Here is a 26811-nt window from a genome sequence, read left to right as displayed (position 1 = left end):
CCTTCCTCAAAGGCAATAGATCATCCTTTTAAATAATCTTTTTCCCTTTATTTATTTATTTATTTTTTTTTTGCCAGAAGTCCTTTCAATTAAATGGAGGTTTCTTTGGAATAATTAAAGCCTCCATCTCAAGCCTCTCACTCCAATCTTCCAGGCAAATCAATGAAGCAGAGATGCATTTATCTGACTGACTGCTGACCCCCTTCCGGTTCCAGAGCTTTCGCCCCAGGGCTGCTCTTGAAGAGAGGAGGTGTCTGTCCCACAAACATAGCTCTTCCCAAAGAGCCGGCACCCCCTGGATTTGAAATAATAATAGCCTTATTGTTTATTTTATTCAGATTTGAGGTTTATTTATTCACCCAACGAAAATAAATTGAGCAGCTACTAAGAGTAAGTCCCCATGCTAAGTTCTTTTTTTTTTTTTAAGATTTTATATATTTATTTGACGGAGAGAGAGGCAGCAAGAGAGGGAACACAAGCAGGGAGAGTGGGAGAGGAAGAAGCAGGCTTCCGGCTGAGCAGGGAGCCCAACGTGGGGCTCGATCTCTGAACGCTGGGATCATGACCTGAGCCGCAGGCAGATGCTTAACGACTGAGCCACCCAGGCACCTCTCCCATGCTAAGTTCTATGGGAGATGAGACAGACAGACGGCAGGTAGCTGAGCCTCCCTGAACCTCTCTTCTAGCAAATGGGGGTAGTGGTATGTACCTTACAGTGCTGTTGTATGAAACGAGATAATCCACGTGGAGCACTTAGCACAGCACCTGCCCATAGCTGCTACCATGTACATTTTCACAGACAGCTATTAGAGCACAGTCTCCTGCAGAAGGAGGGGGTAAAGCCATAAAGAGAACGCTATAGAGCCCAGGACGCAAGGAATCTAATTGGTTAGATTAGATGCCATGCTTAATAAATGTTGGTTGTGATGATTGCTAGTTTAGTTGAGATCAGAGGAGTCGGAGTCAGTGAGGGCTGGGTTGGAATCTCTGCCGTGGAGCGGCTGTGGGATCTCACCCCATTATTTAACTCTCTGATCCTCCCTCCTCCTTAAAGTGCGGATGATAAAAACTAGAATAATAAAAGCTACCTAAATGAGCTCCTGGGAAGCGAGGTGACATCTGTGAAGTGCCCAGCCCACAGGCAGCACTGCTGGTCCATGGAGAGGTGAGCTGTCCGACAAGCACTACAAAAGGTAGACTATGTTAAATGCACAGAGAATGGAAGTAACTCTTTGATTCTTTATATTTAAATGTACCGTCCGTATTTCCAACTATTGACATATGTTAATTTTTGTTAATTTTTTTTACCAAGATAATACATGTCATGCAGAGTTGAAATGTAAAGTAGCCTTGTAATAAAAACATCTGTTCCCAGTCCTGATCCCCAGATGCAACCACTTCTAATGCTTCATTGTTGTTTTCTTCTGTTATTTACCTCATTTCTAAGTAATAGGTTTGCATTGCTATTTACAGATATATCCACTGTAAGCATTATTTATTGAAACATTCTTAGGTAGAAGAGCATTTAGTCCTCTTTTCTGAGTACCCCACTCCATGCATCTCCCCTTCCTCCATTCTCTCCATGAATTTAGATCACAGTTTTATATGTTACCTTATTATCACTAGGTAAATATTGTTTATGTTGAGACAAGTTGTATACTGTGATTATTTCCTTTCTTACCTTTTTGTTTTCTCCCGGAGTTAACATTGCCTTTTTTTTTTTCATTCATTAAAGTTTTTTTATGTGCCTATCTTTCATTTTTTTCCCATCTGACTCACAGTCCTGTCATTTGCCTGACAATACTATTTCCTAAATTATGAAATATATCAGATGACCATTTCATTTTTTCCCTGGCCACCTCCCTCTGGTGGGCCCTCCGTGGTCCTGCCATAATCTTGGCCAGCTCCTTTTTGCCACATCTCTCTCACCCTGGAAATTTCCTTGCTGCTTTGTCCAATTAGATTTTCTGTTTTCTGAGCTCCATACCTTCTCTCTACTGTTTTTTTTTTTTTCCCTCATTTTACTGGGGCATATCCTCTAGTAGCTTCCTAAGAAAGAGTACATGGGAAATAAATGTTTAGAGTCTTTGCCTTTCTGAAAATAATATCATTCTATTTTCATGCCTAATAGTTCAGGGGGGGTGTAATAGATTCTAGGTTAATAAGTAATTTCCATCAAAAATGTGAAGGCATCACTTCTTTGTCTCCCAGCTTTCAGTACTACTATCAAAAGGTCTGATGCCAAACTTACTCCTAGTCCTTTGCGTATGACCTGATGTTTCCTCTCTGGAAGCTTTTAGGGTCTTCTCTTATTTCCTGATGGCCTGAAATTTCACAAGGATGTTCTGAGAAGGTTCTTTTCCCACGGATTGTACTGAGCACCCGAAGGGCCATTTAAATCTGAAGACTTGTGTGCTTGCATCTGGAGAATCCTCTAATATTATTTCTCTGATAATTTTATCCCTAACTTTATATTATATCCCCAAAAGCTAGACAAGAAAGGAATCATAACCTCTGCACTCTCTTTGCAGTATTTCTATTTATTAGATATTAGACCTAAATTAACCTCATTTCCCCTACCATCTCTTATCTTCCTTCTCTTTAACTTTTTATTAACTTTCTGGAAGATTTCCTCAACTTTGTCTTCCAGACTTTCTCTTGATAAATTTCTGGCACTTTATTTTAATTGCTAAGAACTCTTTCTCATTCTTTGATTGTCCCTTTTTCATAGCATCCTACTATTGTTTTCTAGATGCAATATCTTATTTAATTTCATTGGATTTTAATTATCAGGTTGTGGGGTTGTTGTTTTTTGGGTTTTGTTTTTTAATTTTCTCTTATTCTGCATTGTCTGCTTCCTGCAAGTTCTTTGTATCAACTTGTCTCTTTTGATCTCTTCCTTTCACATGAAGGCTTTCCTCAAACATCAAGTGATCCTTGGCTCTCTGTTTATTCTTAAGTAGGAGGTGACAGAAGCAAGGTCTGTACAAGTTCTGCTTGTCGATTAAACAGCTTCACCACAGGACGAATGGGCACTGACTGTGTTTGAGTAACACACTAAGAACTCACTAAGCAGTTGATTCCTCTTTCGAGAAGCTATAGGCGTTCTTTTTACCTTGAGCCAATAGCTGCCATCTTAGAACATGGCTTTACTTCTGTCTTAAGTTTGCATGTAAACGTGCTATTTCAGGGAGGATAGGTACTTACACTTTCTGGTTCTAGTCCTTCTAAAAGTAAACTTTTTATTTTTTAAAAGGCGATTCTAGGGGCGCCTGGGTGGCTCAGTCATTAAGCGTCTGCCTTCGGCTCAGGGCGTGATCCCGGCATTCTGGGATCGAGCCCCACTTCAGGCTTCTCGGTTGGGAGCCTGCTTCTTCCTCTCCCACTCCCCCTGCTTGTGTTCCCTCTCTCCCTGGCTGTCTCTCTGTCTATCAAATAAATAAATAAAATCCTTTAGATAGATAGATAGATAGATAGATAGATAGATAGATAGATAGATGCCAATTCTAGGTGCTGAGTAAGCCGGAGAAGCTTGGGTCCAAACCCTGACTTCCATGCTAATTACAGGACTTTGAAACTCTCCCAGGTTTGGTTTTCTTGGCTATAAAATGGTGATGATGATGGCAATAATAAAAATGCCACCTACCTCAGAGAGTTTTTGAGGCTTCTCAGTTATGCTTGCAAGTGCCTGGCATATAGTAAATAATCTGTAAGCATCAGGAATGATGTTTCAGCCAGTTGAATGTTATACCAATAAGCTAATCTTTCGAGAGACGTATCCTATAAGTTTTTCCGACCTTATGACCAAGTTCTTGAGGGTATAATCGAAATTCTAACAGCAGAAATAGAAAGTTCAGCCTCATTACTGGCTGTCTCGTGTCTCAGTTTTTCCAGCCTCTGTTGACACGTTGGGTAGTCGTACAACCCTGTGAAAATCTGTTTTTCCTTTCTTGTAACTAAAATCTTTCTTAGAATTAATTTGTAAAAGCCTTTTCTTCTGATTATGAAAGAAAGGCATGTTCTGTTGCTTTTGCAAATGCAGAAAAGTATAATTTCCCTTTGCGTTTGGTCATCGGCCTGCTGGTCTCTGCTGCGGCGCTCAGCCCCGCAGATCACCTGCTTCCCCGGCCGTCGCCTGCCGTGCTGGGTCATGGGGCAGCTGTCCCTGTCCCAGCCGCAGAGCAGGGAGGCCATGAGGAGATGAAGGAGATGGTGTCCTCCAGAGAAGCCTGTCACTGCCACCTCCCCGGGCAGAGGGCCTGTGACAGCCCACTCCGATCCAAGCTGACACCCGACAAGAGCGGCTCCTATCAGCCCTGGGAGATTTGATGTCACCTGTGATAAATTCTCAAAGCTGAAACCAAGCAAGTTCTTGATTAAACAGTGATGTCCCAGGGTCCCTGTCACTGCCGAGTAAGAGCGGTCGGTCATGGAACAGCTGCCTGAAGCCCCCAGCACAGGGATCCCAGCAGCTGTCGGGACAGGATCCAGCAGCTGTCGGGACTATCGGGACAGGTGTCAGGCCCGGTGTCAGGCCCCACCTCAGCCTCTCAGGGGTTGTGCCTGACGTCTCCGCCTCCCTGGCCTGCCTTCCCCGGGCTCCTGGAGTGGCTGAGCTGGGCATTGGTGACGGCCTTGTCCGTCACTGGAAGGAACACCACCTTGGGGAAATTACAGTGCATGCCATGGTGTGTTCCTGCCCAAACCCACGGCGTGCCGGGGGCTAAAGACATAATTCACAGTGGAGGGAACTCTTCTGGGCTCGGGAGTGTGGTTTGCTGCTCTTGACCTAATGCGTTAGCTGCTGATCAGAATATCTCCACTCTGCAAACACTCCTGGCAAAGACTTTGCAGAGACCTTCCACCCCGGCCAGGATTAACCCCAATGCTACCATCTGCCCTCCTCCCTGTTCCCAGAGGTCTCAGGACCTGTGGCCAGTGACCTTCCAGGCTGGCCATGGGCTGCAACAAAAACCCTTCTCTCCAGCAGCTCCTGGCCATGGTCCACTATGTCACTGTCACCGGGAGAGATGGGTACCTTGGGATTTTCTGACCTTTTCTTCCAAAGCAGGGCATCACTCTGATACTTGAATGGTTCTCTCTCTCTCCACCCTTGTGCCAAGTCAGATTATCTTTCCTTTTATAGATTCCGGCCATTGCAGCTCTAGATCCCAAGGAAGACTGGCTCAGGGAAGGCCAGGCGCCAGCCCGGAGGCGCGGAAGTCAGACCTCCGTAAGGCGACAGCGGCCACTGGCTACTGAGCACCCACTGTATGCCAGGTACTTCGCACCGTGTGTTATCTCCAGTAGATAAAAAAACAAAACGCTAAGTGAGGCTTACCTAAGACTTGACAGGGGAGCGGTGGGGAGGTTCTAGGCAGAGGGAGGGAGGTGCAAGAGCGGGTTTGGTGAAGAGCCCGGGACACAGTCAGGATGAGACTCCGGAAGCCGCAGGAGCAAACCCTCCGGGGCCTAAGGGTCACGATAAAGATGTTGGACTTCACCGTAACAGCAGTGGGGGCCACAGGGTAAACATTTCGAGTCCGTGAGGGAGGCGAGGAGGCCAGCAGCTGCCACGGAGCTTGTCCACGGGTGAGTCATGTCCCTGTCCCGTAAAAGCCTGAGCAACATGGCCCATCCGTAGACCCTGGTCCAGGAGCCTGGAACTTGCCTTTCCCGCTGTTTGTCGAAAGACCCACGGGCTCTAGGGTTCGGCTCAGGACTGGACGCCAGCCCCCGCTAAGGGTTGGGCAGGGCTGCCTCCAGCCCTGACCGTGATGGAGGGGACGGAGGACCGGGCAGCACCGTGGGCCGTCAGTGCCTCGGCGTCTGAGGGCATGATTCTGGGCAGACTGTTTTCAAGGAAACTGCCCGGAGCTGGACACCGGCTGCCGGATTCGTCCCCAAAGACCAGGCGGAATCGGGCTGAGTCACAGCCAAGTGTGCGGGGAGGAAATGCAGCTGGAATTGTGTCCAAAATGGTTTTTTCTTCGAGGCTAGCTACACTATCCGTAGTTTTTGCCCAAGAAACACCTGGCGTATTTATGTCTGTGTGTGTCTGTGAGACAATAATACAGTGGATGCCGCGTCCCCAGCTAAGCCACGCCCCAGACCCCAGTATCACCGGCGTCTCCAGGGGATAGTGATACCGTGCTGCGGTCTGCACGGGAGCCACCGTCCCAGTTCTTATCCGTTCCTCGCTCCTCGGTACAGTTTTGCCGCGTATCCTTACCAGCATAGTTTAGTCGTAAGTTTCAGACACGTAGACAGTGGCCTGTCGTGGGTGCTCTGTGACCCGCTGCTGTGCCCCGCGTCACATCCTGAGTTCATCCGTGAGGACGGGGTGGGCTTTTTCTTCTCGTCCCGCCGCGGTAGCACGCGGCTTCTCTGCAGGCCCCCAGTGCTTATCCCCTCTCCTGCCTCAGGATCTCGGCATGCTTCCTCGCACTTGGGTGCGTGCCGCCACCGCTGCCACGAGCTGTCCTTGCACGAGCCTCCTGACCTGTGGGGTGGTTTCTCGAGGGATCGCACCGGGGAGGGAAGCCTGGGCTCGTGCCTGCGTGTCCGAGCCTGCCAGGTCAAGTCAACCTGTTTTCCGATCCCAAGGTTTATTTCAGCCACTTGGGGATGCCTGGAGGTGAGTCACTGCTCACCTCGGTCTTTGGCCCTCAAGTGGGAACAGGTGGGCAGGGTCATCGTTCCTAATCCAAGGGGACACCGTTCAGCCCAGACAACGTGTCTATAGAACAGGGATGATCCCACCCCCCTCTGGGTTGCTGTGACCATGACGGTAGGGGACAGGTGTGCACCTGGCACAGGGTAGCAGCCCAGCCTGGGGGGCACTTCTGTCCCTTGTCTTCTGCGGCCCTCCTCACGCCCCCCCTGCAGCTGTCTGTGCTGGCGGCTCGGCTCTCACAGCAAACGTTGGCTTCCTCCCAAGGGCAGGGACTGTGTGGGAAACGCCTTTGCGTCCCTGCCCCTGGGGCCGGTGCTCGGTGCTCGCAGGCGCTCACCCCCCTCAGCCGGTGGTGGAGGCCGTGGCGTCCGCTCAGCGGCCCCGTGGCTCGGGACGCTCACCAAACTAGGCGGTTCTCGTGAGTTTGGCCCATGTTTGCAGAGGGGCTGAGGCGCACCAGGGTGTTGGCGATGGGGCAGACAGACGCTAGACCAAGGCTCTGTCGTTTCCTTGCGTATAAGGTAGGAGCGTCCCCTTCATTTCCGCTTGGGGGAGAAAGGCTTGGCTCTAGTCATGTCCTGCTTCGTTTTTATTTTCCTTTTTCCCAGCAGAGGCCACTGACAGGCCACCCGGTCCCTGGAGGAGTTTCTGTTGCACTGGGCATGGGCGTAACGAGTTTTCCGAGCGCCCGGCACACTTGCTCTGTCCGTGAAGGGCATCTGGAAATGCCTCTCTGCTCCATCCAGACCTCCTGTCTCCCTGCCTTGAGCTGACATGTAACTAATCTCTAGACACACGCCTTTGACCCCAGTAACCAGCGTCAGCCTGTGAGCACCTGGTTCTCAGTTCACTGTGCTTAGCCGGTCTTTGTATTAACTAGATACATTCACTAGTCAGGAGGCTTTGGGGTGCATGTAATAGTCGATCCAGTTTAAAATGGCTCAGGGCAAAGGGCATTTATTATCTTGCATATGAAGCAGTCCAGTGAGGGGAGGGGTCTGGTGGTGGTGAATTCAGTGCCCAGGCTGGGACATCAGGGACCCAGGTTCTTTCTGTCTTTCTGTTCTGCCGTCTTGAGGGTTTTAGCTTTTGTGCTCAGGTGAGTCCTTGGGTCACAGGATGGCTGCACACCTCCCAGCATCACACACACCTTCACCTGCTAACATCCAAGAGCTGGATGACACTGTTCCTTCCTGTGTCCCTGTCATAGATGGAGGAAGAGCACCGGAACTGCCCCCAGCAGGCTTTCCCACAGGTTGAGCGTCTCATGAAGCACTTCACGTGCCTCTTCTTAAACCACTGGCAGAGACCAAACAAGATCTTGCTCCTCACAGCTCAGGAGATGCTCGGCCTCCCTGAAGCCCGGGGCAGCTCAGTTCCTGAAAACCCTGAGGATTCTGTAAGCAGCAGGAGTGGAGGGGGGGGGGGGTGACGTGGACAGACACAGCGGTGGCTGCCACACGCTCGATCAACGTCTCGAATCGAGTGCTTAGCATTGAGCCTTTAAGAACCGTCTAGGTAAGCACATTTTGCTTCGTGCGTAGAAATGGTCACGTCGGGGGGAGTGGCTGCAGTGGACGTGTTCATGTCGCCCGGAACCGCAGGCTGGCCGTGGGGCCCCTGTAACCTGCTCTGAGTCCGCGAGAGTGCTGGCAGGGTCAGGACTTGTGTCTGTGGGGCAGGGCAGTCTGCGTACAGCTCCCTGCCCGGGGAGGGGGCTGGGTTTCAGCGTTCACCACCCCAAGGCAGTCGTGGCTCATGACAGCACACAGTATGGTCACTCACACCCTTCAGCTGGTGGGGGGCGAGCACCCATGGCAAGTAGCTCAGGTTAACGGGGAGACTCTCAGAGATCCCACAGCAAGGAGCGGGCAGCACGCGTGTGGCCAGGGCTGATGGGGCCGGGGCTGCAGAGAGACCGCTCCTGCCACTTCTTCTCAACCCGTGGGGCTTCTCACTGAGGCTTCGCTCAGCTGCCCAGCTTCCTCTGCCTACGCCCGCCTTCTCGGCCTCTGCGGCCTCCCCCTGCCTGTGCCTCGCTTCACTGTGACCCAGCTCTGTTCCCTCCATGCTACCTTCTGGCTCCATTCCCCACGGCACACTCACTGTCCCGCCGTCTCTTCGGCCCCACACGAAACCCCCAGCCTGAGGACCAGTCCTCCGTGAGGCAGGCCAGTCCACCAGCCAGAGGGTTTCCTTGGTGCCAACAAGACATTGGGGCTGTGGTCTTCCAAGAAGATGTGAGTCAGGGGCAAATATCGGATATTGGCCTGTCTGTTGCGCTCTACTTGGCTTTCACCGTTGTTCATTTGTCTTTTTTTCTTCCAAACTGTGTAAGTCGTGCACTGCTACATGCTTGTTGTAAATACTAACACTGTATCATGTCCAAGTCCTCCTTGACCACTAACCTCTGAACTTACTCCTCTTCCCAGATGAGCCATTGCATCCGGTTCTCTGGAACTTTCCCTGCCCTTCCTCTCTCCCTTCCGTCTCTGCACACACACACACACACACACACACACACACACACACACACACCTGTATAATTATAGTCCTGCTTAGCGGTGCGTTACATAAGTGGTTTTATGCTGTGCTGTGACATCTTCTTCCTGACACCAAATATGTGTCATTTTCCACACGCCAACCAATTCCCCAACCCGACTAGGTGTCCAACAATTCGACTCAATCCCAACACGAACTCCCCAGAGTCAGCAAAGACCCCCACAAGCCTGCCCCCACTTAGATGCCAGCTTCAAGTCCCAGGGACCACCCATACTCTCCCCGAGCAGCTGCAAACCCAGGGTTCCCACAACCCCTCGTCAGGCTCAGTAATTTGCTAAAATGACTCATACACCCCAAGAAGACGTGGTACTAATTACAGTTTAAGGAATGCAAATGAGAAGCCAGATGAGGCAGTGAAGAGGGCGGGGTCTAGAAGGGCCCCGAGTGTGGGAGCCTCTGTCCCCATGGAGTTGAGGTATGCCACCCCCCTAGGGCACATTTCTTCACCAGCTCTAAAGCTCCTTGAACCCCGTTGTGGAAGGATCTTTATCAAGGTTTCATTACAGAGCCATGATTGATTAGATCATTCGCTCTTGATGACTGAACTCAATTTCCAGCTTCTCTCCCCTCCCTGGAGTAGGGGTGTGGGGCTGAAAGTCATAACCCTTTAACCACGTGGTCTTTCTGGCGTCCGGCCCCCACTGGAGGCGTCCAGCCCCCACTGGAAGCTATCTCAAGGCCCTTAAGCCAAGAGTCATCTCATTACCATACAAAAGACTCATCACTCAGAAGATTCCAGGAGTCTTATGAACTCTGTGTCAGGAACCAGGACCAAGACCAATTTTTTTTGTATTATACTTCATATATGTATTCTGAAATTTGACTTTTTGAAAAACAATACATCTTGGGATGTTTTTATGCTACCACATCCCTTTCAAAGGTTACTCCATAGTACGAAAGGATTGTGGAGTACCCACTGATGAGATCTCGCTGGCTTCCATTGTTGCCTACTACAAACAGCGCCAAATGTCCATGCAAAACACAGGGGCAAATTAAATATTCATCGGTAGAGAAATGGGTAAATAAATTATAGTATATTCTTGCAATGGAATAATACATAAAACAGTCAAACTGAACCATTAGCTGAATAGTCGCAGACTTTAACGCCCTAATTTTAATAATGGATGGAACCACTAACCAGAAGATCAACAAGGAGACAGAGGAATTGAACAACCCTATAAATGAACTAAATCTAACAGACATCCATTGCACGCTCCCCCCAACAGCGGCAGGATGTGCTCTTCCTAAGCACACCCCTGGAACATTCTCCAAGATCGGTCATACACTGGTCCGTAAAACTAGCGTCAACAAGCTTAAAAGGATTGAAATGATACAGAGTATGTTTTCCAGCCACTGTGGCATTAAATTAGAAATAAGTAACAAAGAAATTTGGGGGATTCACAAATATGGGGGAAATTAAATATCACACTTCTATATATCTTGTGGGTCAAAGAAGGAATCAGGAAAGAAATTAGAAAACTTACTTTGAGATGAATGAAGATGAAAATGCAAGCTACCGAAACGTAAGGAATGCAGCCGAAGCAGCACTTGGAGGGAAATTTATAGCTCTGATGTTTTTACTTAAAAAGGTCTTAATAACCGAGCGTTTCACCTTATGAAACTAGAAAAAGAAAAGCAAATTAAACCCAAAGGAAGCAGACAGAAGGGAATAATAGAGATTAGTAGAGAAATAAGTGAGTTAGAGAATAGAAAACTATAGAAATCAGTGAAACCAAAAGTTGGTTCTTGGTTGTTGTTTTTAAATTTTTTTTATTTGAGAATATGTGACACGTAATGCTGTGTTAGTTTCAGATAAAAAGTTGGTTCTTCGAAATAACAACAAAATTGATAAACCTTTAGCTAGAATGACCAAGGAAAAAAGAGAGAAGTCTCCCACCCTTCTCTTCCCCTCCCCCTCCTTTCTCTCTCTTTCCTCTTCTCCCCCTACTCCTCCCCCTTCTCTCTCCCCCCTCCCTCTCCTTCCCCCTTCTCTTCCTCTCTCCCTCTCTCTCTCTCCCCCCTCTCCCCCTTCAACTCTCCCCCTTCTCCCCCCTCCAACCCCACTATTAGGTTAATGAGAATAACAGGGAACTAAGAAGAGAGAAACCATGGTTTGAAAGTATGATGGCTGGGGCAGTAAGAAGTTAAAATAGGTGTTCATTTTGTTCCCCCTAGTTGGGGGAAGATATCCCTGGTTAGAGGGCGCCTAGATCCAGAAGAATGTGATTCTGAAAGAAAAGAGAGGACATTACTACCAAGCTTATATAAATAAAAGTGTTATAAAGGAATAATATGAACAATTGTTTCCAATAAATTATACAACTGAGATGAAATGGACAAATTCCTAGAAAGACACAAACTACTGAAACTGACTCAAGAAAAACAGGAAATCTGAGCAAACATATAACAAGTAAAGAATTAGTAACCAAAAATCTACCCACAAAGAAACGTCCAGGCCCAGATGTCTTCCCTGGTGAATTCTACCAAACAAAAGAAAAAATTCTTCACAGACTCTTCCAAAGGATAGAAAAGGAGGGAATATTTCCCAACTAGTTCTACGAGACCAATATTACTCCAATATCAAGACCAGTCAAAGACATCACAAGTAAGAAAACTAGTGACCAATATCTCTTATGAACACAGATGCAAAAGTCCTCAAAAATACACTACCAAATTGAGTCCACCAGTATAGAAGAATAATTCCACACCGTGACTAAGTGGGATTTATATCAAGAATGCATGGTTTTCCTAATACCTGAAAATCAATTAATGTAATACACCATATTAACATAATCAAAACCAAAAATCACATGGTTATCTCAATGGATGAAGAAAAGCACTGGATAAAATCAAACACCCTTTCGTGACAAAAGTGCTCAACAAACCAGGAATGCAAGGGATCTGCCCCAGGCTGATAAAAGATCTCTAAAACACACATGCGTGAGCGTGCGCACACACACACACAAAACCAACCAACTAGCACCATTCTTAATGACAAAAAAAAAAAAAAATGGATGCTTTTCCCCTAAGATCAAGAACAAGACAAGAATGTCTATTCTTGCCACTTCTATTTAATATTGTGCTGGAGGTTCTAGCCAGAGCAGTTAGACAAGAGAAAGAAATAAAAGGTGTCAAGGTTGAAAAGACAGAAGTAAAACTATTTAACTGCCGGTAACATTATCTTGCATAGAGAAGATCACAAGAAATCCACTAACAAACTATTAGAACTAAGAAATTATTTCAGTGAGGTTACAGCATGAGAGATCAATATAGAAAAATCAATTGTATATCTATACACTAACAGTGGACATTCCACAAATGAAATTAAGAAAACAGTTCACATTTACGATGTCATCCAAACACTGAGGAACGCATTTAGCAAAAGAAGCGCAAGACTTGTACACTGAGGGGCGCCTGGGTGGCACAGTCGTTAAGCGTCTGCCTTCGGCTCAGGGCGTGATCCCGGCATTGTGGGATCGAGTCCCACATCGGGCTCTTCCGCTGGGAGCCTGCTTCTTCATCTCCCACTCCCCCTGCTTGTGTTCCCTCTCTCGCTGGCTGTCTCTATCTCTGTCGAATAAATAAATAAAATCTTTAAAAAAAAAAAAAGACTTGTACACTGAAAACTACAAAACATTGCTGGAAGAAATGAAAGACCTCAACAAATGAAAAGATACCCCATATTCATGGGCCATTGTCTTATGATCTCTAAATTGATCTACATCTTCAATGGATTCAGCTACGTCTTTTTGCAGATATTGACAGACTGATCCTTAAATTCACATGGAATTTCAAGGGGCTGTGACGAAGCAAAACAATGTTAAAAAGGAGGAACAAGGGTAGAGTACTCATACTTCCCAATTTCAAAACTTCCTATGCATCTACAGTAATGAAGAGAATAGGGTGCAGACATAAATACAGACATAGAGACAAATGCAATAGAATTGAGAGTCCAGAAGTAAACACAGTGAGTTGAGTTTTGACGAAGATGCCAAGACCAATCAATGGGGAAAGAATAATCTTTTCAACAAATTACGCTGGGACAACTAAATATCCACATGTGAAAGAATACAGTTGGAACTTTACCTCACACCATATGCAAATATGAATTCAAAATGCATCATGTGCCTAAGCATAAGAGCTAAAAGGATAAAAGTCTTCAAAAAAATAGAAGCAAACCTTCACAGCCTTGAGGTAGGCAATGATGTTTAGATACACACCAAAAGTACAAGTGAAATAAGAAAAAAATAAATAAATTGGACTACATGAAGACTAAAAACTTTTGTGCTACAAATAGTACCTTGAAGAAAGCAAAAATATAACCAAGAGAATGGGAGGAAATACTTACAAATCATATATCTGATAAAGGGCTTATATGCAGATCGCATAAAGAATTCCGACTCAATAGTAAAGTCAATAGTAAAGACAAACAACCCAATTTAAAACTGGGCAGAGGTTTTGAATAGACATTTCTCAATATACAAATGGCCAATACGCACGTGACAAGATGCTAACATCATAATCAACAGAGAACTACAAATCAAAACCACACGGAGGTACCACTTCCCACCCACTCAGATGGCTATAATAAAACAGACAGACAACCACAAGTGTTGACAAGGGTGTGGATAAATTGGAGCCTCATACATTGCTAGCAGGAGTGTAAACTGCTACAGGCACTTTGGGAAGCAGTTTGGCAGTTCCTCAAAATGTTAAAGATGGGCTTTCCATGTGGCTCAGTAATTTCATTTTCCATATCTGCCCAAGGGATATAAGAACATAGGTCTAGGGGCTCCCAGGTGGCTCAGTCGGTTAAGCGTCTGCCTTCAGTTCAGGTCATGATCTTGGGGTCCTGGGATCAAGTCCTGCATCGGGCACCCTACTCAGTGGGAAGCCTGCTTCTCCCCCTCCCTCTGCCCCTCGCCCCTCCCTGCTTGTGCTCTCTGCTCTCTCTCATGCTCTTTCTCTCAAATAAATAGATAAATAAAATCTTCAAAAAAAAAAAAAAAAGAACATAGGTCTACACGAAAACCCATACATGAATCTTCATAGCAACGTAATTTATAATAGCCAGTAAATAGAAGCCACCCACCCAAACGTTCACCAATGGCTGGGTAAACACGATGGGATGTAGCCATACGATGAAAAATGATTCATCAGTAAAAATAAGTGAAATACTGAAACACGCTATAACATGGATGAACAGTAAGAACGTTACGCTCAGTGAAAGAAGCCGGTCACAAAAGACCACATGTTGTAGGATTCCACTTACATGAAATGTCCAGAATAGTACTCTACAGAGACAGAAAGTAGATTAGTGGACGCCCACCACTGGAGGGGCAGGAACTGGGGGGAATGGGGAGGTGCCAGCTAAGAGCAATGGAGTTTCTTTTGGGGTTGATGATGAAAATGTTGTAAAATTCATTGTGATGGCTGCACAGCCCTGTGAATATACTAAAGACTACCAAATCGTACACATTGAATTTTAAAAGGTCAATTGCATGGTACGTGAATTCTATCCCAATAAAGCTGTTTTTTTAAAAATGAAGGAATTAGATATATAGGTATCAATGTAGATGAAACTCAAAAAAGGTAGAGAGAAAAAGTTGAAAAATGAAACAAGGAAGCCTACAATATGATGTCTTTTATGTGAAATTGTAAAACAAAAAGCAATAGTATATATTGTTTGGGGGAAGATAAATTCTTAGTAAGATATAAAAACTTGGATGGAAAGGATATAGTCCAACTGCAACATTTTGCCTCTCTATAAATAATTTTTTTTTAATTTTATGGCTTATCTGCCCGTTGTTTCTGTGTCGTGTATAAAGAAATATATATCTATGTTCATATCCTTTCCTTTCTTAAATAAGAGGTAAAATACCATATGTACTTTTGTCTACTTTTTTCTTTTTAACTCGACAGCGTATTCTGGAGATCACTCTTAAAGAGTTTATGGAGCTATGCAGTGAGGCTCCTTTATTAACCTTGTTGGGGCTTCTGTCCAAAGGAGGAGGGCCAGAGATGGACGACTGTATGGAGACATTGAAGGATGAGGAGGATGCCTTGTGGGAGAACGTGGAGTGTAACCGGCACATGCTGAGTCGCTACATCAACCCGGCCAAGCTCACCCCCTACCTGCGCCAGTGTAAGATCATCGATGAGCAGGATGAAGACGAGGTGCTCAATGCGCCCATGCTGCCCTCCAAGATCAACCGTGCAGGTAACCCGGGGCGCTGCCCAGGAGGGAAGGGGGGCGACCTCTTGTGGCAGCTTCAGGAAATACCCCATAGTTGGCTGTACCAAAATGGCATTTCTCTGGGTCAGGCATTTTCTTTTTTTTTTTTTTTTTTTTGTTAAAGATTTTATTTATTTATTCGACAGAGAGAGACAGCCAGCAAGAGAGGGAACACAAGCAGGGGGAGTGGGAGAGGAAGAAGCAGGCTCATAGCGGAAGAGCCTGATGTGGGACTCGATCCCGGAACGCCGGGATCACGCCCTGAGCTGAAGGCAGACGATTAACCGCTGTGCCACCCAGGCGCCCCTGGGTCAGGCATTTTCAAACTGGGGTCCGCTGACTTCTGCCCACCCCTGTTTCCCCCCTCCCCGAGCTCTCTACGTATAGAACTGAGACGGTCCAGGGACTTGGATGGGGGGGAATTACATCTTTATTTTACTAGCTTTAACCGAGATTTAGCGTTCCCATCAATTCTGAGTGTGGGTAGGCGACAAATCGCAGTGGAGATTAGCAATACCCGTGACTTTGTCAACAATAAAATTACAGGTATCTTCATACCACATTACAGCTGTTACAGATCTTCCAAAATATCATTTACACTCATCTCACCCTCAAAATTATAGTAGTTATTAGACCTGCCAAGAGATCGTGTTACTAATACATTAGTGAAGAAGCACTTTTATTACTGAATCTCAGATTTAATATTTGATAACGGTATCTTATTAGAATTGATGCCCTTTGTAATCCAATTCCTTTTTATCTGTTTAAAAATATTATTCTGAGAAGGGGTCCACAGGCTTTTCCAGACTGTCTAGGGATCCGCGACACTTTATCTCATTCTTCAAATGTAGTGAGTGTGGTTCGTAAGACTTGGTTTTACATACATACGCATGTGTATACACCTGTTTGCCCACGTGTGTATAGACACAAGGTCACAACGTAAAATATCTTTCTGTGGCTCACCGTTGAAAAGGTTTGAAAATCACTTCCCCACAGTACGACTGTTGATAAGTAGCTCATGGGCTGCGAGTCTCCTTTGCATACGTGACAGACATCACTAATCACAGCTCGCTTTCCTCCCGAGCTTGGGTGTAACTTCAGAATCCCCAACACAGTGCCTCGCCAAACAGTCCGTTAACACAAGACGAGACGTATTTATTACGTCTATCTTGGCACCTCAAGGGAAGAAATATCTGAAAATAAAATGTTTGAGGAAGGGCCAGGAAATGTAAATATTAAGCGGAACCAGTAGGACAGAAACCGAAAACGCCAGGCAAGTTCCATTGAGGTTAAAGATGTTTCCGGACTATGAGATAATCCCAAAGATCATGGAGCTGGGCCGGCTTCCCGTGACTTTTCCTAGCTCTCCACCTGGAGGTCTGTCTTCCTGCCCCGAGTCTCAGGGAACCATGCGTTATTCTGTATTTGCTTTGAACTTCCAGCCTCCTTCAGTCACGGAAGGGCTGGTGCCTGTATGGTTAATTTCAGTGCTGGTCAATTGGGAAGCTCTTTGAAACCATTGGCTTCCTATAACTGCAGTTCCATTTATCCTGATTCTACCAGTTTCTCAGAGAAAGGAAAACTAACAGCCACTGCACCCCTGTTGAGGGCCTGGCACTTTGATTTATAGTATCTGGACTCCCAGATACCGCTCTCGAGTGACAGAATGTGGTGAGACTGTCTTCTTAGAGTTTATTGAGGGATAGGAGTCCAGGGTAAGGCTGGACACGGAGACTTGCATCCGATCAGAAGTGCACTCTTCTCCTCACGGGGTGAGTTCTGTTCTGCCAGGCCGACTGTTGGACATTCTACATACCAAGGGCCAAAGGGGCTATGTGGTCTTCTTGGAGAGCCTGGAGTTTTATTACCCGGAACTGTACAAACTGGTGACCGGAAAGGAGCCCACCCGGAGGTTCTCCACCATTGTGGGTAAGTGGCTTTGCCATCAGGAGCATGTGAACTCTGGTAGGAGTGTGTGTGTGTGTGTGTGTGTGTGTGTGTGTGTGTCTAGTGGGCGGACAGTTCCAAAGCTATGAATCGATGATGTTAGGACAGTGTTCCTGTGGCGCTTGTGGGCTGTCAACCACTCATGTCTGCCCGATGATCAAAGGTAGGTGACAGAGGCAGACCAAAGTAGGAGCCGAGAGAAGTGGGTGTTCATGGAACATCTTCCACGAATGTTGGTGGGTGGGACAGAAATTCCTACTGCCCTCCAAATCCTGCCCTCGCCTTGCCTACTGTCTTGTCAGCATCCCTGAGCCAGAGCCCTCAGTAGCCTCATCTCCACTTTCCTCCCTAAATATTCCTGAATGAGCCTTCTCTCCATCTCCACCACAACCCGGTGCGGACCCCTCCAGCCCCATCCAGTCTTCATCCATTCCCGCTCTGCTCCGATGCTCTCTCCCCGCCTCATGTTGCCCCCCTTGCTGCAAAGCTTTGGTGGTTTTCTACTGCATCCAACCAAACACCCCTGTCTTTAATGGAGCCCACAAGAATCCTACATGGTCCAGCCCCTGCTGATGCTCCCAGCCTCCCTTTTCTGCCTCCCTGGACTCCAGCCACTTTGGTCTTCCTTAGTTTCTGAAATGTGCCAAGTTCCTCCTTCTTCCTCGTAGGGTTTTGGCAATGTTTTTCCACCTTCCTGGGACATGTTTTCCCTCCTCAGTGTTTCAGCTCAACCATCAGGAGCCTTCCAACCCGTGTGCCCGCCAGGCTGGATCTGGCCCCCTGCTGCCCACGTTCATAGCCCCTGTGCCTTTACTTTGCGAAATCCTCTCCGTCTGTAGGTCTATCTGTGTGTGATCATCTGCTTTTTCACCGGCTGTCTCCCTTGGGAGACGGTAAGCTCTACCGGGACCAAGGCTGTCTTGCTCGCTCTGAGGGCCCAGGGCCTGAAGAGCTCTGTGCAATGTTGGTGTGTGAGTGAGTGAGTGAGTGAATGGCTGACCCCCACCCCACAGCCGGGGCCCCCTTCGCTCTCCCCCTCCTCGGGGCTGACGGGTGCCCCCTCCCCACAGTGGAGGAGGGCCACGAGGGCCTCACGCACTTCCTCATGAATGAGGTCATCAAGCTGCAGCAGCAGATGAAGGCCAAGGACCTGCAGCGGTGCGAGCTGCTGGCCAAGTCGCGACAGCTGGAGGATGAGAAGAAGCAGCTGACGCTGACGCGGGTGGAGCTGCTGACCTTCCAGGAGCGGTACTACAAGATGAAGGAGGAGCGTGACAGCTACAACGACGAGCTGGTCAAGGTGAAGGACGACAACTACAACTTGGCCATGCGCTACGCCCAGCTCAGCGAAGAAAAGAACATGGCAGTCATGAGGAGCCGAGACCTCCAACTGGAGGTGAGCGGCACATGCCGGAGGGCTGCTGGGGCTCGGGCCCACCACGCGGCAGGTGCACACAGGCGCACACGGCCGCCAGGGCTCCTCGCTCAGCGAGGAGAGCAGGAGTGGGGGACACTGTGTTCTTGGGGGACACCTAGACCCACCATGCGCGTCCACACACCAACCCAGTGAGGCTTAGCGTGACAGCCGAGGGCCCAGGGCCACCATGCACATGTGCAGACGTGTGCACACGAACCCGGTGGTGGACTTCCTGCCACAGACAGGCTCAGGACCGAGACCCACCATGTGTGTGTGCAGACATGTGCACACCGACCCAGCGGGGCTTCTTGCCACCCACTCGGGACCCAGGGCCACCATGCACATGGACAGACTTGCACACACTGACCCAGCGGGGCTATCTGCGTGTGCAGACATGCACTCACAGCCCCTCTGCAAAACCAGCTGACGGGGAAGCTGGAGAACCCAGGGGCCCAGACCATGAGTGACCCTCAGGGAGGCGATGGACACAGCACTTGTTCCATGGGGACGTGAGGTTTTGGAGGCCAGGACCCTCCCCTTCCCAACTGTACCCACAGAGCTCAGCATGACGCAGCAGGACGGTCAAGGTACTTATCAACGCACGATCCATCAGCCAAGTGATTAATTCATTAATGAGCTTACCTCCAAAATAGAGAAGGGGAAGGGAATTTGCTTACCTCCTTCATCCTTTTTATTTATCGAGGGCCACCATGCACTGGGCTCTTTTCCAGGGATACATAACTCAAGACCAAGGCTCTGCTGTCATGGAGCTCACATGTTAATCAGCAAACAAATACATAAACCCCTGGTAGTAGGAAGTGCTATTAAGAAGAGGAGAGGAAAGAGTGTGAGGATGGTGAGTGAGGGATGCAGCTTTAGATAGGATGGTAGGAAGGGTCTCAGAGAAGGGGACATGGGAGCAGAGGTCTGAGGACAAGGAGGGAGCCAACCATGCAAGGGCTCAGGGGAAGAGCAAAGAGCAAATGAAAAGCCCCGAGTAGGGGGTGTGCTTGGTGTTTTTGAGACCCATCAAGAGCAAGTGGGGCTGAACCCAACCAAGCAGGTGGAACAGAGAGATGCCAAGGTCCAGAGCATGAGGGCAGGGTAAGAACTTGGGAATTTATTCCACTTGTGATGGGAAGCCGCTGAAGGATTGAGAGCTGGAGAGTGACAACTGATTTATATCTAGAAGGATCACTCTGGCTGCTGGGTGGAAAATAGACTCGGAATATTTATTAAGCACCTGCCACGTGTAAGGCACAGTGCTAAGCACGGTGGGGCACACAGGGATAAATAACCTGATTTCTGCTCAGGTCACTTACAATTTAGTTGAAGCAGACAGATCAGTAAACAGTCCACTAGAATTCGGGTGAATTGAGTCGGTGGCATAGCGGGCAGTAGAGCGTTTCCGTCAAGAGCATGGGCTTTGAAAGCCTGTGCATTTGAGTTCGAATCTGACTTTGGCTTCTGGCTTTAACACTTACTTGGCTTTTGGCCTGTTTCATCATTTGTAAATGGCAGTCGTGGAAAATCATTCCTGTGCCCCAGGGTTGCTGAGACACAGCCCCATGTCGTCGACAAAGTGGCTGAGCCAGTAAGCACCCCACAGGGCTGGCACTCGGGGCCCACTTGGATGGGACAGGGGATCTGGAGCCAGTACTGGGCACCGGGGCTGACCTTCCAAGATGCCGAGGATGATTTTTTTTTTTTTTTTGCATGACCAGGAGGAGAGGTTTCTGTGCTGTTGTAGCTAGGATTTGGAGACGTTAGCCTGTGACAGTGACCTAGAAGTTTCTCTCCCAGGACTTTGTCCTATATTACATTTCCCAGGTGATATAGAAATAGTGGGAAGTGTGTCTAGAACTTGAAAGAACATCTGGCCAGCTGAGTCCCTAGGTCATTTCCAAGCCCCAGGCTGCTTCCCTGTGTGCCTCTTCCTTCCTTCCCTTCCATGGGTCCCAGGCACTATTTCCTTCCTAAAGCCACGACCCTCTGCCTGCCAGGTACCTTGCAGTGTTCTCCCCGTAAGCCTAGATTTGTCAAAGGGCGCTCGCCCCTTTGCTGCCTCCCTTTCCTGCAGCCCTTGAAGACAGGCTTGGCGTGGGTGTTCTGTAAGATCGATCAGTTCGGGGAAGCAGACATGCTTAGTCACAAAGGTCTACGAAGTCTTCTTCTGGGCCCCTTCCTGACAGTCACCTCTCCAGGGCCGAGCTCGGCACATCTCCACTTGTTGCATTTCCAGATGTAGTAACCACTTCCTCCAGGAAGCCACTCTTCCAGCCCTGAGCGTGGGTCCTTTAGGCCAGAGATACCGTGAACCCAGAGGACCTCACACTGTCCTTTTCACAGCAGTGCCGTTTGTCCGAATAGAATTTTGTGGGAAACCCGCAAGGACAAGCCCATGCCGCTTGCTCTGGGGTAAAGTCAGGGCGCGGGGCCCAGAACCCTGAACTCGTGGCTGCCTCGCTCCCTGTAATAACATGGGTTGTTGAGGGAATCCCCCCAGTTCCCTAAGGGACATATAACCCCTTTCAGAATTATCCTAAATTAACAAATCAGGAGCTCTTCATCCACAAGAAGCTGGTGCTTTGTTTTACCGCAAAAGGTTTCTTTGAGCCCTTCTCCATCGTCACACGGGGTACGTGGGGAGTCCGCTGGGGATCTGGGGGAGCATTGCCTTTCCCCAGGGTGGCCTGCCGACGGCACCATTGGGCGTTTCAGATTGACCAACTAAAGCATCGGTTGAATAAAATGGAGGAGGAGTGCAAGCTGGAGAGAAACCAGTCTCTGAAACTAAAGAACGACATCGAGAATCGGCCTAAGAGGGAGCAAGTTCTGGAGCTGGAGCGGGAGAACGAGATGCTAAAGACCAAAATCCAGGAGCTGCAGTCCATTATCCAGGTGCGGGCGGGGCCAGGCGTGGACGGCGGGGCAGACCCCGGCCTGGGCGTGCGTCCCCCTGGCTGGCCGCGGGGCCCCGGGCGATCCGCGTCATCCCTGGGTAGGTGGGGTCACCACACGACCCCCTTGTCAGAGACACGACGTGATGGGAGATGACACTTGGGATCCCATGGAGTCCCTGCGCCGGGCTCTGTGAGACAGGGACGGCCAGGAAACCGATTTCCCCTTCAAGAGCCCAAGAAACTCACCCCTCAGCTCCGCGTGCTTTGTTAAAACTTCAAGTGCCTCCCCACAGCTGTCATCACAGGCTCATTTTCAGGTGTAAAGGAGGAAGTAGCTGAGAAATAACATCCCCAAACACATCCGCAGGAATAGGGAAAAGGCTAGCTCTCCCCTTCCCCCAGAATTATTCCCCCAGGATCGGCTGCCTGGCGTTAAAGGCGTGGATTTGGAGCAGAGAATGAATCCCGGGTTAATCGAAGCAGATTAACTGATATTTCAGGGGATGCATCTGGACGGCAGATCGGCCCTCTCTTTGTCGTCCCCTATGAAGCGTTTGGAGAAGCAGCCGCTGTTTCTCTCGGCTCTGATAAGAGCTAGGGCAGAACAATAGGCTTTGGGATGTTCGTGAGCAGAAGTGGGTGTTATGCTTCTTTCCAGGTGATAAAATTCTTAAATAATAAGCTGCTTAAGGACCCCAAGAGGCAGCGACGCTTTCTCTGCTTCCCTGGCACAAAACCTTCTGCTCTCCCAGCGTCTGTCGCTGGCTCTGGGGTCCCCACCCCCTCCCTGCCTCCCGGGTCCACCTGGCTCCCTGCCCCGGCCCCCCCCCAGCATGGTCAAACCTTCCCGCCCCCCCCACCCAGGCCGGGAAGCGCAGCCTGCCCGACTCGGACAAGGCCATCTTGGACATCCTGGAGCATGACCGCAAGGAGGCTCTGGAGGACCGGCAGGAGCTCGTCAACAAGATCTACAACCTGCAGGAGGAGGTCCGCCAGGCAGAGGAGCTGCGGGACAAGGTGGGAGCCCCCAGGCGGAGGGGCAGCTTCCCCCACCCCACCCCGGCTGGTGCACCGACGTGCATTCACAAGACATCCCGACCCCCGCTGTCTTCTGGGGACCAGGTTTCAGCCTGGTCCAGATTCCCCATGCATGCCGGCATGAGCCCCTCGCTGTGACTTGTGAATTACTGTACCACCCCAGCACCTGCCTCCCCCTCCTGACCGCAGCCCACATGAGGGCTCACATGTCTGCCCTGTCCCCCCTCCACGGTCCCTTGCACACAGCAGGTCTGAAGCACATCTCAGCTCACTGACTGCCCTACGACTGGGCCCTGCTCTTCAGAGAGCTGACTGTCAGGGAGGGATAGGCCATCAGGGAGGCTCAGCTGGGAAACCGCTGGCCTCGCCTGCTGCCTGCCGGGTTGGGTGCTGATCTCTTCCCGTTGCTCACAGTACCTGGAGGAGAAGGAGGACCTGGAGCTCAAGTGCTCGACGCTGGGCAAGGACTGCGAGATGTACAAGCACCGTATGAACACGGTCATGCTGCAGCTGGAGGAAGTGGAGCGGGAGCGGGACCAGGTACGGGCAGCATCCGGAGAACGTGGGGGCCTGAGCCGGGCTCCAGCGGCTCCTGCGACCGCGCGTGGTCCCCAGCGTCAGACAGCCACGTTCAGGCTCGGTCACTCATCAGATGTGTGGCTGCAGGCTAGCTCCGCCCCGTGGAAGCCTCCGTGTCCTCGTCTGTAAAATGGGAGTAATGAGACAGCAGCACCTGCCGGGGGCAGGGAGCGGGCCCGAGAGGTACTGCCCCAGGGCTCCCAGCACAGTGCGCAGCTCCTGGAAGGAGCAGGACACGTGGCAGCGGTGATCCGGACTACTGGGGAAGGGAGCGATTTAAACGCCCAAGAGTCGGGGTCAAGAAAAGAGCAGGCCGACCACTGGGCGGGGAAGCAGCATCCAGACAGAGACCACGTCCCGGGTCTGATTGGGTCCGTGCGGGGTGCAGAACCACAATGGCCTCGTCCTCCCCCTCCCCCTCCCCCGCAGGCCTTCCATTCCCGGGATGAAGCGCAGACACAGTACTCGCAGTGCTTAATCGAGAAGGACAAATACAGGAAGCAGATCCGGGAGCTGGAGGAGAAGAACGACGAGATGAGGATTGAGATGGTCCGGCGGGAAGCCTGCATCGTGAACCTGGAGAGCAAGCTCCGGCGTCTCTCCAAGGACAGCAGCAGCCTGGACCAGGTGGGACTGGGCTGCCGGGCCTCACACCTGCAGCCAGGTGCCTCCCCACCCTCGGCCCCACCCAGAATAACCTGTGTCCTTGACCCTCCTGCACGCACACACCACTCAGTCCAGACTCTGAATTCTGACCTTGGAACTTACGGGTAGAGCCTGCCGTGGCCAGTTGCTAGCCGACCATAGGCAAATGACTTCACCAGGTAGCCTCAGCTTGTCAGCCGACCGCGGCTGCCAGCTAGCCTCCCGTCCACTGCATGGATGGTCACTGGGCGTCAGACGCCGTGTGCCCGCTGAAGCCCCTAGTGCCTGAGGACACTGTCTTTTACGGACGGTACGACGCTCAGAGTTCGTGTCACCGCAGGGCCCCGGGGGCTCAGGGATGAGCAGACGCTATCATCAGAGCAGGCGACATGACCACTGGGGTAGCTGTGCACGCGAGGGCGGCCACACACAGGTGCTGAGTGCCTTCTGCGTGTGAGCTCCTGCCCTCAGAACCTTCCTGCCAGGCAGGTACCGTTACGGTCCTCATGTACCAAGGAAGGAGCCTGGACCCTAGCAGCGGGGGCACCCTGGTCAGTGCCCCGGGGAAACTGGGAGGTCCTCAGTGGACCCAAACTTAGCGCCAGAGGCCAACCCAGGAACGGGACGTGCCAACACAGCGTTGTAAATTACAAGTTGGGTTGGGGCTGTGGGGTCCCCGGGGGAGGGGCCTCCGCTCCAGCAGGGTTCCAGGAAAGACTCCCTGCAGAGAAGCTCAGGGTCGGCCCCGGGACCTCCACTGGTGATGCTGCCCCCGGCCAGGCCTTCGCCGGCCCCCCCGATGGCAAGCAGGGGCTCCGTCACCCTTTCGCACATTCGTGGTTTGTAATCACGCAGCAGCTCTAGGAAGGCCAAGCCCCAGCGCGGGGCCAGGCATCGGGGAGACCCTCGGGGAGCATGTGCCCGAGGGGAGGGGGGTCAGGGAAAGCTGTGGGGGCGGCCGCCTGGGTGAGGAAGGACGGGGCCGTGTTCCAGGCCCGGCACGACCTGAGCGAAGGCCTGCGGGTGTGTGACACGCAGCCTGCCACGGGTGGGCCACGCTGGGCGGTTCTGCCACCCATATAGCGGGAGGCAGGGGCAGGTGGGAGACGCGCCCGGAGGGCTGGCAGGCGGTAGCAGGGTCGGCTTGCGGGCTGAGGCCCTTCGTTGTTCGTCTAGGACCTTGACCGTGTTGTGCAGGGAAGTCGGCAAGAGGCTTTGGGTTTGGAGGCAGCGGTAGGAAGGTCGTGTGGTTTTGGGGGCAGCTGGACATTACTGACTGCCCATGCAGCGGGGCCCGGGGCAGCGGCTGGAAAGCCCCAGGCCGAGGCCCACACTGCCCTGCCAGGTCCTGCATTTGGAGCTCAGGCCCAGGGCTGCCCCTCAGGGTGTGAAGGCGGCCCGTCCGACCCCAGGGGCCGAGACCCCACCCAGGGGCCATCGCTTTGCTGCTGTGAACACACAAAGGGGGAGACGGGAACAGGAGGCTGCTTGCGAGGAGCGGGTGGGGCACCCGGGGGGACGTGGGGTCAGGGGGATGCGCGGGCCCCGTCCTGAGTGTGAGCCCGGGGCCCCGGGGAAGGCCGGCCGTCGACGGTGGCCGCTCATCCCGCCGCATCACTGGCGCCGGCCTCTCTCCGCCCCAGAGTCTGCCCAGGAACCTGCCGGTGGCCATCATCTCTCAGAACTTCGGGGACGCCAGCCCCAGGACCAACGGGCAGGAAGCGGACGACTCGTCGACCTCGGAGGAGTCTCCGGAAGACAGCAGATACTTCCTGCCCTACCACCCGCCCAAGCGCAGGATGAATCTAAAGGGCATCCAGGTAGTGGCCGTAGGGGCGGCCGCGGGGCGCTGGTGGCGCGGGCCGCACGCCTGTCCCAGCCCCCTCGATGGAAACCCTGCCAGCCCCAGCTCTTGCCCTGTTTGCTTTCACAAACGCTCCCATCTCTCGTCCGCGTAGTAGAAGTTGAGAGAGAATGAAGTGAGCGTTATTTCCAAATTCATTCGTTTATTCAGCAAATAGGTATTGAGTGTCTCTCCCGTGTTTATTGACGTTAATGGCTTGTGAGAGGCCGGCTGGGGAGCGGGAGTTACAGCGGCAATGCTGTCCGCTCCGCTCAATGTTCGGGGCCATCGGGGCTCCCTCTCCAGCAGGAAGGAGCACTTGAGCCCATCTCACATGCGAGGGGCTGGTCAGCGCAGGGCGGGCCCCCCGGGAGGCACCAGAACCTCCTGCCGGTGAGGGTGGTGGAAAGCCTCGTCCTTTCTGGAAAATTCCCCTGTGTCTGTGTCACGTACCTGGTTCTGCTGGGCCTCACGACCGCATGGGCTCCTTTCCTTGCCACCGTCAGCTCTGGTACCAGCTGAGCCACGTGGTGCCACCTCCCAGGAGGGGTGTGGGGGGGGAGGGGCTCTGTGCCAGCCGCTGCCACGCAGCCCAGGGTGTGGGTGTCACACGCCATCGGTGCTCCCGGGGCCACACGGGCGTCCTCCATTCATTCCCTCCCTCTGCTGACACATGTTCTGGGCCTTGTCTGATCTGTCCCCTCTGTCCGTTGTCTTGCCCTCCCTCTCGCAGCTGCAGAGAGCCAAATCCCCCATCAGCCTGAAGCGAGCCTCTGATTTCCAAGGTTGGTGTGCGCCTAGACCCCTCTCCTGTCTGTCTGTCTGTCCGTCTGCTTCTCCCAGTCCTTTTTTCCCATTGCGGCAATCAATCCTGTGCATTGAACCTAGTACAGGCCTGGGGGCCCCAGGTGGAGGGGTGTCTGATAGTAATTAATGCTTATTGTCACCGGACAGGGCAGAAGCTGT

At 50.9% G+C, this 26811-nt stretch overlaps 1 protein-coding gene across 7 annotated transcripts in view; it reads left to right on the top strand.

Moving 5' to 3' along the window:
- CARD11 (caspase recruitment domain family member 11) overlaps positions 1 to 26811 on the top strand; it is a 108845-nt gene that overhangs the window by 61159 nt on the left and 20875 nt on the right. For 5 of the 7 annotated variants that reach the window (XM_087866968.1, XM_087866951.1, XM_087866947.1 and 2 more), the window contains exons 2-10: positions 15246 to 15458; positions 17265 to 17402; positions 18491 to 18816; positions 21559 to 21738; positions 22605 to 22757; positions 23193 to 23318; positions 23787 to 23984; positions 25646 to 25822; positions 26579 to 26630. In XM_087866968.1, the coding sequence (XP_087723094.1) occupies positions 15246 to 15458; positions 17265 to 17402; positions 18491 to 18816; positions 21559 to 21738; positions 22605 to 22757; positions 23193 to 23318; positions 23787 to 23984; positions 25646 to 25822; positions 26579 to 26630 (1563 nt within the window). Of the gene's footprint in view, positions 1 to 5146; positions 5281 to 15245; positions 15459 to 17264; positions 17403 to 18490; positions 18817 to 21558; positions 21739 to 22604; positions 22758 to 23192; positions 23319 to 23786; positions 23985 to 25645; positions 25823 to 26578; positions 26631 to 26811 lie in introns of all 7 variants that reach the window. The other 2 variants (XM_045813366.2, XM_045813367.2) reach the window with 1 other exon arrangement.

This window comes from Ursus americanus, chromosome 2 (assembly GCF_024610735.1).
Source record: "Ursus americanus isolate L20-20 chromosome 2, mUrsAme1.1.p, whole genome shotgun sequence".
Lineage (NCBI taxonomy): Eukaryota > Metazoa > Chordata > Mammalia > Carnivora > Ursidae > Ursus > Ursus americanus.
This window is presented reverse-complemented; position numbering and strand designations above follow the sequence as displayed.